We start from the raw sequence: 15578 nt of genomic DNA on the forward strand, positions 1-15578 counted from the left end.
CTACTATCTCTTTAATTCTTAAAAAAGATAAAGATCCTACTTTATGTGCATCTTATCGCCCTATATCATTATTAAATGTAGACTCTAAGATTCTTACAAAAATTTTAGCCATTAGATTAGAAAAGGTATTACCACAGATTATTTCAGAAGATCAAACTGGTTTTATTAGGAATCGATATTCCTTTTTTAATATTAGAAAATTGATTAACATAATTTATACTTCATCACCTACAACCCCAGAATGTGTTATCTCATTAGATGCTGAAAAAGCCTTTGATAGAGTTGAATGGACATATTTATTTAATGCATTGAGAAACTTTAATTTTAGTCCTAATTTTATATCATGGATTAAATTAATATATTATAAACCTGTTGCTTCTGTTCTTACAAATAATTATAGATCCTCTTTTTTTCAATTATCTCGTGGTACGAGACAAGGTTGTCCTTTAAGTCCTTTATTATTTAATATTGCATTAGAACCTTTAGCTATTGCTATTCGTGAGTCTCCTAATATTTTTGGTATTACCCGTAATGAGAAGTTATACAAATTATCGCTTTATGCTGATGATTTGTTGTTATATATTTCTAATCCTAGTAGGTCTATTCCTGCTATTTTATCCTTGTTGGCTCAATTTGGTAGCTTTTCTGGTTATAAGTTAAACTTAGATAAGAGTGAGTTATTCCCTTTAAACGCGCAAACTTTATTGAGTGATAGGATGCCATTTAAAGTTGTTACTGATAACTTTATCTATTTAGGTATAAAAATCACCAAGAAATATAAAGATTTATTTGGACTGAATTTTTTACCTATGCTTCATCAAATTCAGCAACTTACTACTAGATGGTCTCCCTTATTTTTATCATTAGTTGGTCGGATTAATGCTATTAAAATGATGATTTTACCGAAATTTTTATATTTATTCCAAGCTTTACCAATTTTTATTCCTAAATCTTTTTTTGATAATATTGATTCAAAAATTTCCTCATTTGTGTGGCAAAATAAAAATCCTAGGTTAAGCAAAAGGCAATTACAAAAGTCTAAAAAAGATGGTGGTCTAGCTTTACCTAACTTTAGATTTTATTATTGGGCGAATAATATTCGTAACCTAATGTACTGGAAACTAGATTTGGATTCACCTGTGTGCCCACAGTGGGTAAATTTAGAATGTAGTGAGGTTAAGGGATATTCTATATTTTCCGTTCTTGGTTCTTTTCTTCCTATTGATTTAGCCAAATTCAATAAACAGATATCTAACCCTGTTGTTAAACATACACTACGAATTTGGTTTCAATTTCGCAAATTCTTTAATCTGAAAAACTTTGCTCTGGACAGCCCTATTTTATGTAATTTTTTTTTTAAACCTTCATTGACAGATCAAGCTTTTAGTATATGGAAAAGGAAAGGTATAAAATGTTTTCGTGATCTTTTTTTTGAAGGTACTTTGATGTCTTTTGATCAACTATCCAACAAATTTGAATTACCTAAATCTAATTTTTTTAGATACTTACAAATTAGAAATTTCTTACATAAAATTCTTCCATCTTTTCCTAACTCAACTCCATCGGATTTTTCAGATTTGATTTTTACTTTTAATCCTTGTCAGAAGGGATTAGTAGCTTTTATTTATAACATGATTATGAAGATACAGCCAGAAATATCGGATAGAATTAGACAAGAATGGGAAAAAGAACTTCGATGTAATATATCAACAGATAAATGGGAAAAAATTTTACAAATGGTTAACTCCTCCTCTATTTGTGCTAAACATGCTTTAATACAATTTAAAATTGTACATAGAGCTTATATGTCTAAAGATAAGCTTGCCCGATTTTATTCGCATATTAATCCTCAATGTGACAGATGTCACTTAGAAGTGGCTTCATTGACTCACATGTTTTGGACATGTCCCACTTTACATAACTATTGGAAGGACATTTTTGATGTCATTTCTTCAGTATGGAATATCGATTTACAACCCCATTTTATTACTGCAATTTTCGGTATACCAAATGAAGATGGCAATCAGCTTTCCCCTTCAATCAGACGAATGATTGCCTTTGTAACATTAATTGCCAGAAGGTCTATATTACAAAACTGGAAAGAAGTAAATCCTCCTACTACATTTCAGTGGTTCTCCCAAACTATTTCTTATTTGAGTTTGGAAAAAATCAGAAGCACTATCTTTGATTCTTCAATTAAATTTGAAGAAACCTGGGGACCATTTATTCGACACTTTCATATGAATTAATTTGGCCTATTTCAGATCCTTTTCTCTACTTATACTTGTTCAGGTATGGAGTTCCAGAGTTCTTTTCTTGACACCTTTATATATTTATAAAGTGCTATTATTGCCCATGTTAGTTTTAGTTTAGTATTTTTTTTCAATATATATTTTTTCTCATATATAATTTCAATTTTTTTTTTCTTCTTTTTTCGACGATTATTTTTGTTTTTTTTTCATACATATTTATATAGACTTGATTGATTTATGTACCTTTTGTTGATGGATGTTTTAATAGGATATTATTATCCTATTACTAATGTAATCTCAAGTTTATTGAATCTGTAATCTATTCATTATTATGTGCTGTTTTTTTTATATATGAAATTTAATAAAAAGATTGAAAAAGAAAGAATATAAAAGCAAGGAGATAATGCTGAGCCTTTATAAGACACTAATCAAGCTGCACTTGGAGTATTGTCAATAGTTTTGGGGCCCTTATCTCAGAAAGGATATATTATTACAGGAGACAGTCCAGAGGAGGTTCACGAGTCTCAGAGGCTGCCCCCAGAACATCTTTCAAAAGGGTGAATCCTTGCAAGGCATCAGGTTCCAGTGGTATACCTGGCAGAATACTGCAAATCTGTGCCAAACAACTAGATGGAGTATTCAGGGACATCTTCAAAGTCTCACTGCTGCAGTCAAAGTGCCTACCTGCTTCAAAAGGGCATCAATGATATCGGAGCCCAAAAAGAACAGAGTGGACTGCCTCAATGACTGGAGCCTAGTAGCACTCACATCTACTGTGCTGAAATTCTTTGAGATATTAGTTGTGGCTAGCATCATTTCTGCATAATCAAGGACCTGGACCCACTCCAATTTTCCTACCACCACAATAGGTAAATACGAGATGTGCTTTCACTGGCTCTCCATTTGATCTTGGACCAATTAGACATTAGCAGTACCTATGTCAGGTTGTTTATTAATTAGAGCTCAGATTTCACCATCATCATCCACCATCAGTGTTAATCAACAAGCTTCAAAACCTGGGCCACTGTAGCTCCCCCTGCAACTGGATCCTTGACTTTCCTCATCAGGAGACCATAGTAAGTGTGGATCAGAAATAACGTCCCCCTCCTCACTGACGATCAATATAGGAGGACCTCAAGGATGCATGCTAGCCTGCTGGGTCTCTGCACTCATGATTGTGTGGCTAGGCACAGCGCAAACACCATCTATGAATTCGGTAGTAACACAACGATTGACAAAATCTCAGATGGTGATGAGGAGGCATAGAGGAGTGAAATAGATAGGCTGTTCAGTGGTGTCACAACAACAACCTTGACTCAATGTTATTACTACCAGGGAACTGATTGTGGACGTCAGGAAGGGGAAGTTGGAAGAACACTGACCAGTCTTCATTGTGAGGTCAGCAGTGGAAAGAGCGAGCCACCTTAAGTTTCTGAAGACCTATTATGGACTCATCATATTGCTGCAGTATAAAGAAAGCATGCCAGTGGCTATATTTTATCAGGAGTTTGAGGAGATTTGGTATGTCACCAAAGACTCTGGCAAATTTCTTTTGATGTTCCGTGGAGACCACTTTGAATGGTTGCATCATCTTCTGGCATGGAGCTGGCAATGTATAGGATCAGAAACATTTGTAGAGGATTGTAAACTTAGCCAGCTCCATCATGGGCACAAGCCTCCCCATCATCAAGGATATCTTGAAAAGGTGGTGCCTCAAGAAGGTAGAGTCCACCATTGAGGACCTTCTGCATCCAGGACATGCTCTTTTCTCATTGTTACGTTCAGGGCGGAGTTATAGGAGCCTGAAGACACACTACTTTTTAGGAACAGCTTCGTCCCCTCCTCTGAATGGACAATGAAAACTACCTCACTTTTTGCACTATTTAATATTTTTTATTGTAACTTAAAATATTGTTGTTATGCATATGTCAGTGATAATAAACCTGATTCTGAATCTCATACATTGTTAGAGTTGCAGAATACTTGTTCTAGGCATGAAGCTGAACTGACTGAGGAAATACTCACAGACTGAACCTGCAACTACTTGCTATAATTGTGAAATTTTCATCCCAATAAGTCAAAGAACCATGATATATGTCAGGATACTGTTTATTGCTTATAGATTGGTCTTCAGTCCCATCATCACTAAGCTTCCAAACCTGGGCAACTGTGTCACCTCCTGAAACCAAGTCCTCAGTTTCCTCATCAGGAGACACAGTTGGTAGGAATATTTCCTCCTCGCTGATAGCAACACAGATGCAACTCAAGGACGTGTTCTTAAGCCACAGCTCTACACTCTACACTCATGACTTTATGGTTAAGCGCAGTTCAAGCACCATCTATAAATTTGCAAATGACACTACTGGTATCTGTAAAATTTCAGATCGTAATGAGGAGGCGTACAGCAATGAGTTAAAGTGGTAGGTTGAGTAGGGTCAACAACATCAACAACCTCACACTCAACATCAGCAAGCCCAAGGAATTAATTGTGGGCTCGAGAAAGGGGAACTCAGGGGATATGCACCAGTCCTCATTAAGGGTCAGTGATGGAAATGGTGAGTGGCTTCACATTCCTAGCTGTCAATATCTCAGAGGATCTATCCTGAGCCCAACACAATGATGCAATCGTGAAGAAGGCACACCAGCAGCTTATCTTCACTAAGAGTTTGCAGAGATTTGCTGTGTCACCAAGACTCTTGCAAATTACTGTAGATATACAGTGGAGAGCATTCTGATTGTTTGCATTGTGGAGGCTCCAATGTACAGGATTGCATTGACTGGCTGCAGAGGGTTGTAGGTTTGGCCTGCTACATCACAGGTACAAACTTCCCCACCATCAAGGACATCTTCAACAGATGGTGCCTCGAGAAAATGGCTTCCATCATTAATGACCCTCACCATCAAGACACGCCTCTCTTCTCATTACTACCATCAGAGAGGATGTACGGGAGCCTCAAGATCAGCAATCGATGGTTCAAAAACTGCTTCTTCCCATCCATCTCATGAACCATTTTATTTTGCACTATTTATTCTGTAATTCATAGTAATGTTATGTACTTATGCTACAAAACTTATGCTTAGAAAACTAGAGGGCTTTGGGTAACCCTAGGTAATTTCTAAAGTAAGTACACGTTCGGCACAGCATTGTGGGCTGAAGGGCCTGTACTGTGCTGTAGTTTTTCTATGTTTCTACATTTCTAAAATGATGATTCTGGGAATTAAGGGGTTAACATACGAGGAGCGTTTGGCAGCTTTGGGCCTGTACATACTGGAATTTAGAAGAATGCATGGGGATCTCATTGAAATCTACTGAATGATGAAAGGACTAGATAGGGTGGATGTGGAGAGGATGTCCCCTCTGGTGGGGGTATCCAGAACAAGAGGGCGCAGCCTCGAAACTGAGAGGCGACTTTTAGAACAGAAGTAAGGAGGAATATTTTTGTTTCAGCCAGAGTGGTGGATCTGTGGAATGCTGTGCCACAGACTGCGGTGGAGGCCAAGTCCATGAGTATATATAAAGCAGAAGTTGATAGATTCCTGATCAATCAGGGCATCAAGGGATGCGGTGAGAGGGTAGATGTACAGGGTTGAATAGGATCTGGGATCAGCTATAATGAAATGGCAGAGCAGACTTGATGGGCTGAATGGCCTAATTATGCTCCTATGTCTTATGGTCTTGTAGTCGTATGTAGCAGGATGGGAAGAGGTTCATATGCAGCATAAATACTGCATGGTCAAGGTGCGCAGAATGGCCTGTTTTTCGTCATGGTCTCTGTTTAATTCCAACTAACATGAATCTATACCAGGGGTCAGCAACCTTTACCACTGAAAGAGCCACTTGGACCTGTTTCCCACAGAAAAGAAAACACTGGGAGCCGCAAAACCCGTTTGACATTTAAAATGAAATAACACTGCATACAACGTTTTTTTTGCCTTTATGCTATGTATAAACAAACTATAATGTGTTGCATTTATGAAATTGATGAACTCCTGCAGAGAAAACGAAATTACATTTCTGCATGCAACAAAAACATTTTGAACTCCGAAAAAAGACGTTGGGTTGAAGGTTACTTTTAAGTAAAATACTCAATGTCTATTTGAGTTCTTCTTGTATTTATGAAAAACGCTGAACTTAAATTTTCCGCCAGCAGCAAACCAAAAATAACGTCAGCCAGCTGTCAACCTAAAAAATAAAAGGACTGAACAATGAAAAAATATGAATATTCCTAAAATAATAGGCAATTAAAATATGTATCATACTTGGTTAATGGGATTTCTGCTCCTGGACCTCAGCGCACAGCATCTGCACATCAGGGCTGTATGACGTCACCTTCATCTTTACACAGGATCGCAAGCTGTCATCTGTGAGGCGTGCACGATGTTTGTTTTTAATAAAGTTCATGTTGGAGAACACCTGCTCACATACGTATGTGGATCCAAAGATCGACAGGACTCCAAGCGCATACCTTTTAATGTTTACATAAATGTCGGGGATAGCATTCCATGTTTCGAATACAAGTTTGTCCAGTTTGGGGAGGTTTTCAATATCACTCCATTTGTGATTCTGAGCAAGAACGGCCTTCTGACGGGCAACATCTTCAAGGTCTGCTGTCAAGCGTCTAAACTTGGACACCCATATGTCTTTGTCTGCTATTTCGGCCAGTTCCATCTCAAGATCAGGTTTACTCACACCTGCCAATGCAGTCATATTCAGCAGAGATGAATCGATGCTTGGGGGAGTGACCGGGAAGGATAATGTGTTTTTTTCCTCTCTGAACTCACAGAAGCGTTTCCCAAACGATGTTTGCATTGCGATGATTGCAGAATGTAAATACTCCGAACTTATCATGTCGTGAGCTTGTTTGAACTCTCTCAAATTGGGGAAGTGAGACAAAGTGCCTTTCTGTCAATCTCTGGCAAGCACTGTCAACTTGCGCTCGAATGCCAAAACTCCTCCAACATGTGTAGGGCTGTACGTCCTTTCCCCTGAAGAGCTGTGTTCAGCGTGTTCAGGTGCGCTGTCATGTCTACCATGAAGTGTAGCTTTTCCAGCCCTTTGCTGCCCAGGAAAGTTTTCACTTCTTCCAGACACGCGACAAAGCGTTTCAGCACCTCCCCTCTGGACAGCCACCGGACTTTGTTGTGCAGCAGGAGATCAGAATATGCGCTTTCCAGCTCGTCCAGTAACAAACGGAATTGACGGTGATTTAAACTTTTTGCCATTATTTTATTGACAATCTGAATGACAACATCCATTACTTCTGTGCATTCCGGAGGAAATGTTTGAGCGCACAGTGCCTCTTGGTGCAAGATGCAGTGAAAAATCAGCAGCTTTCTGTCCAGCGACTTCTGCAGTAAAGCCACAATTCCCTTGTGCGTTCCCGTCATATTCGGTGCCCCCATCAGTAGCTACTGACACCAGGTGGGTAGTCTTTATTCCTTTGGCTCTTAAACAATTCAAGACAGCCTCACAGATGTCCTCCCCCCGTGTTTGGTCTTTTAGAGGTATCAACTCAATTAGTTCTTCCTGTGGCCCGGCAGAGTTTACATACCGGCAGAACAACGCTATTTGTTCAATATCACCTTTGTCTTTAGACTCATCACAGGCAATCGAGTAGGCCACAGCTGAATTGATGTCTTTAATTTGCTGTCTTGTGATGTCTTCTGCCATTTTTATGGTTCTGTCTTTGACAGTCTTTGCAGAGAGGGGCATATCCCTGATTTTCTGCACAATTTCACTCTTGTTTTTAAAGTCCGTGAATAGATGTTCTGAAATCTTAATGAAAGATTCTTTTATATATTCCCCATCTGTAAACTGCTTCCCGTGCCTGACTATTTCCTGAGCGGCAACAAAACTAGCATATGCAGTTGGTTTTCCGGACTTCATCCATTGCTTGAAATGATTTTTGCTCAGATCAACCTTCCGCATCAGTTCCGAAACGGCTTTTTTTCTCTCATCTCCATCCGGATATTTTTGAGCAAAGGCTGCGTGTTTATTCTAGAAATGCTTTGCAACATTTGACTTTTTGTTTGCTAGTTTCTCATTGCATATTAAGCATACCGGTAAACCAGTCTCGTCAACAGTGAAAGCAAATGAATCTGTCCACGTATCATTAAACGTTCTGTTTTCTTCAGTCACTTTTCTTTTTTTAGAATTCTCCATAGTTGGCCTACCTTGGATCGAAAAATTAAAGAAATCGCGCACTGACGGGTGTCAGGTATTGGCAGTGGTGACGTATATTAATAGCGATAAAAACACGTTGTAGCGGTGTGCTCACGCAGTCAGTAAACTGCAGTCGAATAACTTTATTCGAACTAAACAGCCTTGCTTTTAAGCCTCCCTCAACCTGGCCCCCATGGGCGCGGATGCTGCAAAAGACCAATTATTTCCCAAAGCAACAGGGAGCCGCAGCACAGAGGTAAAAGAGCCGCATGTGGCTCCGGAGCCGCGGGTTGCCGACCCCCGATCTATACATTCTACTTCATGACTAATAACAGGGTATGCTGATAAGGGAAAGAACTCTATACATGGGTAACTTCTTCAGTCACTTTAACTCAAAAGCGTAATGAATATATTGACTTTCTTTCCACTGTCACTACTAGATATAATCTACATAGAGTCTCATTTCCTCATCCAGCAAATGTGATAGTCCATTTGCAACAGTGCAGCAGAGGGTTTAATCACTTAGATGTTTGAAACTCTCTCAGGCTTCTCTTGCAGTCATCAGAAGAGAACTGTAAAGTGTAGCCAAGCCACAGCCATGGGTCATGAATTTGTACCCACTTATGCTTTCCTAATAGTGGCCACGCTGTCTTCATCTGCCGTGTGCTGGAGCACAGTGGTCATGTTGGGAATGGACAAGCTCACTCTGCTCTGCTGACCAAGGTTACCATTACACTGCCACCAAGGCATAATTCAGCCGTAAACATGACTGGGAGAAACATTGAAGGCAGTGTTGGGAGGGGCAATGATATAACAAATGAGAATGCTACTGCTCACCAAAAGCAACTAAAACTCTTGACTCTTTCGTCTAGCTGGAGAATAGTTAAGGAAGCTGTTTCACATCAACTTTATTGAATTATGCAGAGTTTCTTTGACAGTGGAATAAGCTACCCTTTCCTTTGCGCCATCACCATACACTAAATAACACACACAAAATGCTGGCGGAACACAGCAGGCCAGACAGCATCTATAGGGAGAAGCACTGTTGACGTTTTGGACTGAGACCCTTCATCAGGACTAACTGAAAGGAAAGATACTAAGAGATTTGAAAGTAGTGGGGGGAGGGGGAAATGCGATATGATAGGAGAAGACCAGAGTGGGTGGGATGAAGCTTAGAGCTGGAAAGGTGATTGGCGAAAGTGATACAGAGCTGAAGAAGGGAAAGGATCATGGGCCTCCTGTTGTTTGAATTTCCAGCATCTGCAGAATTCCTTGTGTTTGCACCATACACTAAATATTTGTCTACCATGCTTTGTCTCTTCCCTCCCTCGTTTACTTCCCACACTTTTCTCATTCATTTTCGCTCTCTCTTGCACATACACATACTCTTCTAGAACTCCATAACCCAGTGGAATTTCTACAATGACACTGACTAAGTTAGTTTGTTACTTTTAAACTTGGTGCTGAAATTTATAGATTAGAGGCATTACTTTTTGTCAGGAATTAAAAACTCTGGGTGCACATCAGGAAATGAAAGGATTAAGGGAGTGCCTAAAACAACAAAGCATACTGCAGTTCGCCTCCCTCACAAAATAACCTTATGATTTGAGAGATATGATAGATTTTTCTTTGTAGGTGACTATTTGTGTACAGCAGAGCTTTGCCAGTTCCATATTTGCACGTTCCAGAGTAGATTCAACACAAAGTCTCTGTAAGGTTCCTTGAAATAATGCATTTCATGTTTCATGGTTTCAGACATTTCTATTGGCAGGTGGCTGTTGAAAGATTGGTAGAAATAAAGGATTTTTAACTGTTAACCAAGCCACATAAGAACTGCGACTATCAGTTTCACCTTGATTTTTTCTGGTTCACCAAACATTTTCTTGCAACTGTAAATTCTCTCTCATTCATATGCACTGACTCAGGGAATCTCGGTCTACTTTCACGTTTACATAGAAAATAGGAGCAAGAGCAGGCTCTTCAGCCCTTTGAGCCTGGTCTGTCTTTCAATTCAATCATGGATGATCCTCTGTTTAGATCTATGCTGCCAGTGTTTCCTCGTGCTTCCTGAAGTCTTTTGTGTCAAAAAAAATCTGCTTACCACATTAAACATATTCATCGTCTTGGTCTCCACAGACTTCTACTACCCTCTGACTGAAGAAATTTTATCTCATTTGAGCACTCAGTTTCTCACCCCTGTATCCTGAGATTGTGATCCTGTACTTCCCCCATCCACAAACTATTTTATGGAAATTTGTGCATCATAATAAGATTCCTCTGTATTCTAAATTCTATTAAGTGCATGCAAGTGAACCCAATTGTTCCTCATACAACTGCTCTGGCATCCTAGTAATCAGTGTATTGAACCTTTGCTGCCCTCCCTCTATAGTAGGGTAGATAGGCCAAAACGGCACACAGTACCCAAGGTCCTATACAACTGAAGCAAGACATCCTTGCTCCTGTACTCAAAACCTCTTGCAGTGAAGATCGACATACCCATTTACTACCTTAACTACTTGGTGAGTGCTGTGACACCCAGATCCTTAGTAAACATCTGTTTTCATAGCAAAGTGGAAAACTTCACACCTATACCCGTTATCCTGCATCTGCCATGTATATGCACAGTTATTCATATTGCCTAAATATCATTGCATTCTCCACACAATCTTACCTAATTTCAAGTCATTGGCAGCTTAGAAGTATTACATTTGGTTTCCTCAAATAAATTTCTGATACATATTTTTCAAATAGCTGGGTGTGAGCATTTATCTCTTTAATATCCCACTGATCATCTTAAGGCTATGTCCACACTACACTGGATAAATCTGTAACCGAAGCTTTTTTTCTTCGTTTTTACCCTCCGTCCACACTAAAATGGCATTTTCTTCACCCATAACTGGAGCTTTTCAGAAACGCTCTCCAGGGTGTGTAGTTTTGAGAACACTGCTTGGCTGGAGCAGTGTGGACGGGGGAACCAGAGAAATCTAAAAATGCTGTCATGACTTACCGGAACAGATGGTGACGGCAGCACGCCATTTAATTGTTTACTTGAACACAACCTAACAATTTCAGAACAGATGGCAACGAGACTGAAGCCAGAAGAGTTAGAAATGTACTCACCAAATACTTTGACCCATAACTTCTGAATAAATAAGTATACTCACTTTGCCCTGTTTTCTGTCCTTGCTCCTATGACGGTGGTTTACCTATTTATGCAAGTACTTCTCTGACAATAGATGTGTAACAGTCTAATGTAACATTGTATGGAAATACAGGATAATATTGATGCAGACATGTTTTATACAATTAACAAGGTGGTTTATTAATGCAACAGAGTTCATTAGTTTTTCAATGATCGCCATCAGCCGGGTCATACAGTCCGTGAACTCCCTGTCGGTTGCCTCTATACGCTTCAGTATTTGTTTTTTTTTACTTTTAAGTCCTGTGCAGAGAGCCAACAGCTGTCTGTCGTTTAAGTTTTTCTAGTCGTAACTGGACAAACGTGCACCAAGTCTTTCACGGCGAGATTCGACACCAAACATGTCACTTGTTTTTGGTAGATGTGTCCTGTGCATGTGCAGTAGAAGGAGATTCACCGAAATAGCCATTTTAATGTGGACAGGGATTTTTTTTAAACACATAGTGTGAACGCCTATTGTTTTTACACGAAACCAGCGTTTTCATAATTATCCAGTCTAGTGTGGACGTAGCCTTAAGATCTTCTCATTTATTTCTGTTTTGTTTTCCCTAGCTATTAATCAACTTTCCCCACACCCCCACCCCCGCTGTGTGCGTTAATTTTGCATACTGATATCTTGTGTGAAACTTTATGAAAGATTTGAAATCCAAGTTCCACACCAACAGGTTCTCTCTAATTTTGTCTACCAGTTACATCTTCAAAAAAAAATCCACTATCAGCATTTAAAATGTCTCTTCAACTGAAGCCTTCCCCTTTGCTTTCATTCCTAAAGGTACAATCGATTAGCTGAACCATGACAGTTGGAGGCATGGATAAAATCAATACATATTATTAGCATAGTTTTACTGCATTGTCAAGTCATTCTGAGCACTGACTGGAGCTATGGTCTTTAGCCTAAGCATATAAAGTTGCATAAGAAATTTAGCGCCTATGTTTTTGATGCTGTATACTCTTCGACATTCCCTCTAATTTTTTTTTACAACTGCACGGACCAACCATTGCTCTTAGCAGGAAATTTTTACACAGGCTAAAAACTGCGCAGCATTTTAAAAGTTCTCTTTTGTGATAGATATAATACGAATATAGAATGGAAATTGCTAAAACACATACTTTTGATTTTATTTATTAATGAAGTGTATAATGAAATACAGTGCAACAAGGAAAATAGTCAAATTTTTAAACTTAGATATCCGTTCAGTGGGCTGGCATTTATTAACAATGAGCCACTGACGTGTATTCTGTGTTTATTGTTGCAATTTTGTAACAATGTTGTAACTTGAAACATTAACAATGTTAATGCAATGAAGCTCTAAAATCTTTCAAAGAAAAGTTTGTGGTACATTTATCATTTGGAAAATATGAGTTATATTCACTAACACCTATTTAATTACAGGTTACTTCACAATTATATTAACGTAGATTTCAAATTTACAGTGGCATAATTTGAGAAGTATATTAACATTATATAAAGGAAAATTCCAGCTGCACAGCAACAAAAGCCACCTGCAACGGAGCTTTTCAGTTACTATGTGGCCGCGAAACCGCACAGCTTAGAAAGAACAATGATGCTCCTAAATGATATGATAACTTTACTAATTAACAACCAGTTTTTAAATTAGCTTCAGCTCATGTATGGTTTGATAGAGTGGTGTTTATTATTATTTTAATGGTTGTATATCAGAGAAAACATTATTCAGAGTGGTAAAGGTCTCTGACAGGACAGATATCAAGCACATCTGGTGTTAAATGTAATACACTTGTGTGGTTGTAAATAAACAGTCTTGCCTAATTAGAATGCTGTTAATGAAGACACTTCGTGAATCAGCTTAATGTGAAGATTATTATCATCTATTTGACTAGAGCAACTTAGAAATAACACTGTTTAGTAAATATGCAAGGATCTAGAAATTTGTTTTATACCTGTTGGAAAATACATCATTGTGTAACGCTAGTCGGTCCATTTAGCTGACATGCTTGGATCTAAGTATAGTTGTTTATTTTGTAATTGGCCCAAAGTAAGGATCTAAATTGCAATTGTACTGATCCCCAATTTACTGCATGGAGCTTTTTTCAGATTTCTATATTTTAACCTTTTACAAAGAATGTAGATATTCAACAGGGCAAGAGAGCACAGAATCCAGTCCTGCTGAAGGGTCTCAACCAGAAGCATCAACTGTGCATTTCTCTCTACAAATGCTTCCTGACCCACTGATTTCCTCCAGCAGTTTGTTGTTTTTTTTTGGAAGTTGAAGTTGCCACTTAACGTAGGAACAGGTTCAGTCAGGTAAAGGAGGGTTGTAGTGTTTGGTCCTCTACTCAAGGAAGAAGCAAATGACTCTAAGGCCATCCTGGTGTGGGATTGTTCTGTAGAAGGCTCATACCTCCATGTTGAGAGACCTGCCACAGTGATGGAGGAAGAGGCTATGGGTAGTGTCAAGATGGGAATAATCAAGCTGTATAGGACAACAACAGGTGAAAAAATGTATTTACCAGAAGAGAGGTAGAATTGGGTGGTGTGTTGTTGGGGACTATGGAGGCCAGATCTCATCACCAAATGAAGTCAGTGACTGTGGTAGACTGATGTCCTGTGTTGTGATCATGGTCCAGAAGGGGATAGAGGAGGTGTCTGAGCTGAGATAGAAGTCACCTCACTGAACAACGGTGTCACCTCCATCAGCAGCTTTGATCACCGTATTGATTAATTGAGTAAAGCGCTGTTAGTTCACAGGGAAGTGGGTTAGTGTAGATAACTCTTGATGCCATATGTAAGTACAGAGGGGGTAGGCAACCAGAAGGAGGGGTCCAGTTGGGAATTCCAGAGATGAGGAAAATGTTTTGTCAGAGACCGCAACCCATGCAGTGAATGGGGTGGGAGCTCAAAGATGGCAGAAGAAGAGTTCATTGCCATGTTGGGCTTGGAATTCACTGAAATGAGGGCACGGAGGAATGAAGCTGGGGACTGAATGTAGAGGGAGAGATCGGGGGTGATAGGGGAGGGACAAAAGAGAAAAGTGAAAAGAGAAATGAAAGGAAATGAATCAAGTGAGAATTCTATTTTGTGATCCTCTGTTTACAACCAAGGATCAATAACAAGATTAAATTGGCAACTGAAAAAATATGAGATTAACTTACTGAAGTAGGACTTTGTAAATACAAGAAATTATGCAGATACTGGAAATCCAAAGCAACACACACAAAATGCTGGAGGAACTCAGCAGGTCAGGCCCATTCAAGCAAATGAACAGTCGACATTTCGGGCCAGGAGTCCCGAAGAAGTGCCTCGGCCTGATATGTCAACTGTTTATTAATCTCTATGGATGCTGCCTGACCTGCTGAGTTCCTCCAGTATTTTGTGTGTGTTGAGGTAGGACTTCTTGCTCAGCAGGTCATGTGGCAAACATGGGCAGAGAGAAAAAAATAGTTAATGTTACAGGTTGATAACCTTGTGTTAAACTGGCCAGGTCTGATCTGAAATTGTTGCATTCAGTATTATGTCTTGAAGGCAAGCAAATGCTTAGCTGGAAGAGAAAATATTGTTCCTTAGCCTTATGACAGGTTTGTTGAAACTGTTTAAAAGACGCAGTATTAATGTGAGAAGCAACTGGAAGTTTAAACTCATCCTTACAAGTTAAAAGTGGCACTCTGCAATAATCTAATCTCTTGGTTTCTCCAAAATAAAGAGCTCCGTATTGTTAGCACTGAATGCAATAAACTAAATTGGTGGTATAGCACCATACTAATAGTGATTATACTTCTGGTATTGACAATATTTTTCTTTTACCCAGAACACTGCACGGACAGAACGGGATTACGAGAGTCTTGTGATGATGCGGATGCGACAGGCAGCAGAAAGGCAGCGTCTCATTGAAGAGCTTCAGAAAGATGATGATTGAACATGTCGTGGGACTGTACTTGCACTTTTTATTTTCGCCATGCTGGAATAAACTGCTCTTTTTTTTCTTTG

The 15578-nt window shown here is 39.1% G+C and overlaps 1 protein-coding gene across 1 annotated transcript in view; it reads left to right on the forward strand.

The window, feature by feature from the left end:
* dnajc17 (DnaJ (Hsp40) homolog, subfamily C, member 17) overlaps positions 1 to 15578 on the forward strand; it is a 145622-nt gene extending 130044 nt beyond the window's left edge. Inside the window, exon 11 of the mRNA XM_059953106.1 lies at positions 15400 to 15578. Coding sequence (XP_059809089.1) covers positions 15400 to 15507 — 108 coding nt within the window. The 3' untranslated portion in view covers positions 15508 to 15578. The remainder of the gene's footprint in view (positions 1 to 15399) is intronic.

Source organism: Hypanus sabinus, chromosome 2 (genome assembly GCF_030144855.1).
Source record: "Hypanus sabinus isolate sHypSab1 chromosome 2, sHypSab1.hap1, whole genome shotgun sequence".
Classification (NCBI taxonomy): Eukaryota; Metazoa; Chordata; class Chondrichthyes; order Myliobatiformes; family Dasyatidae; genus Hypanus; species Hypanus sabinus.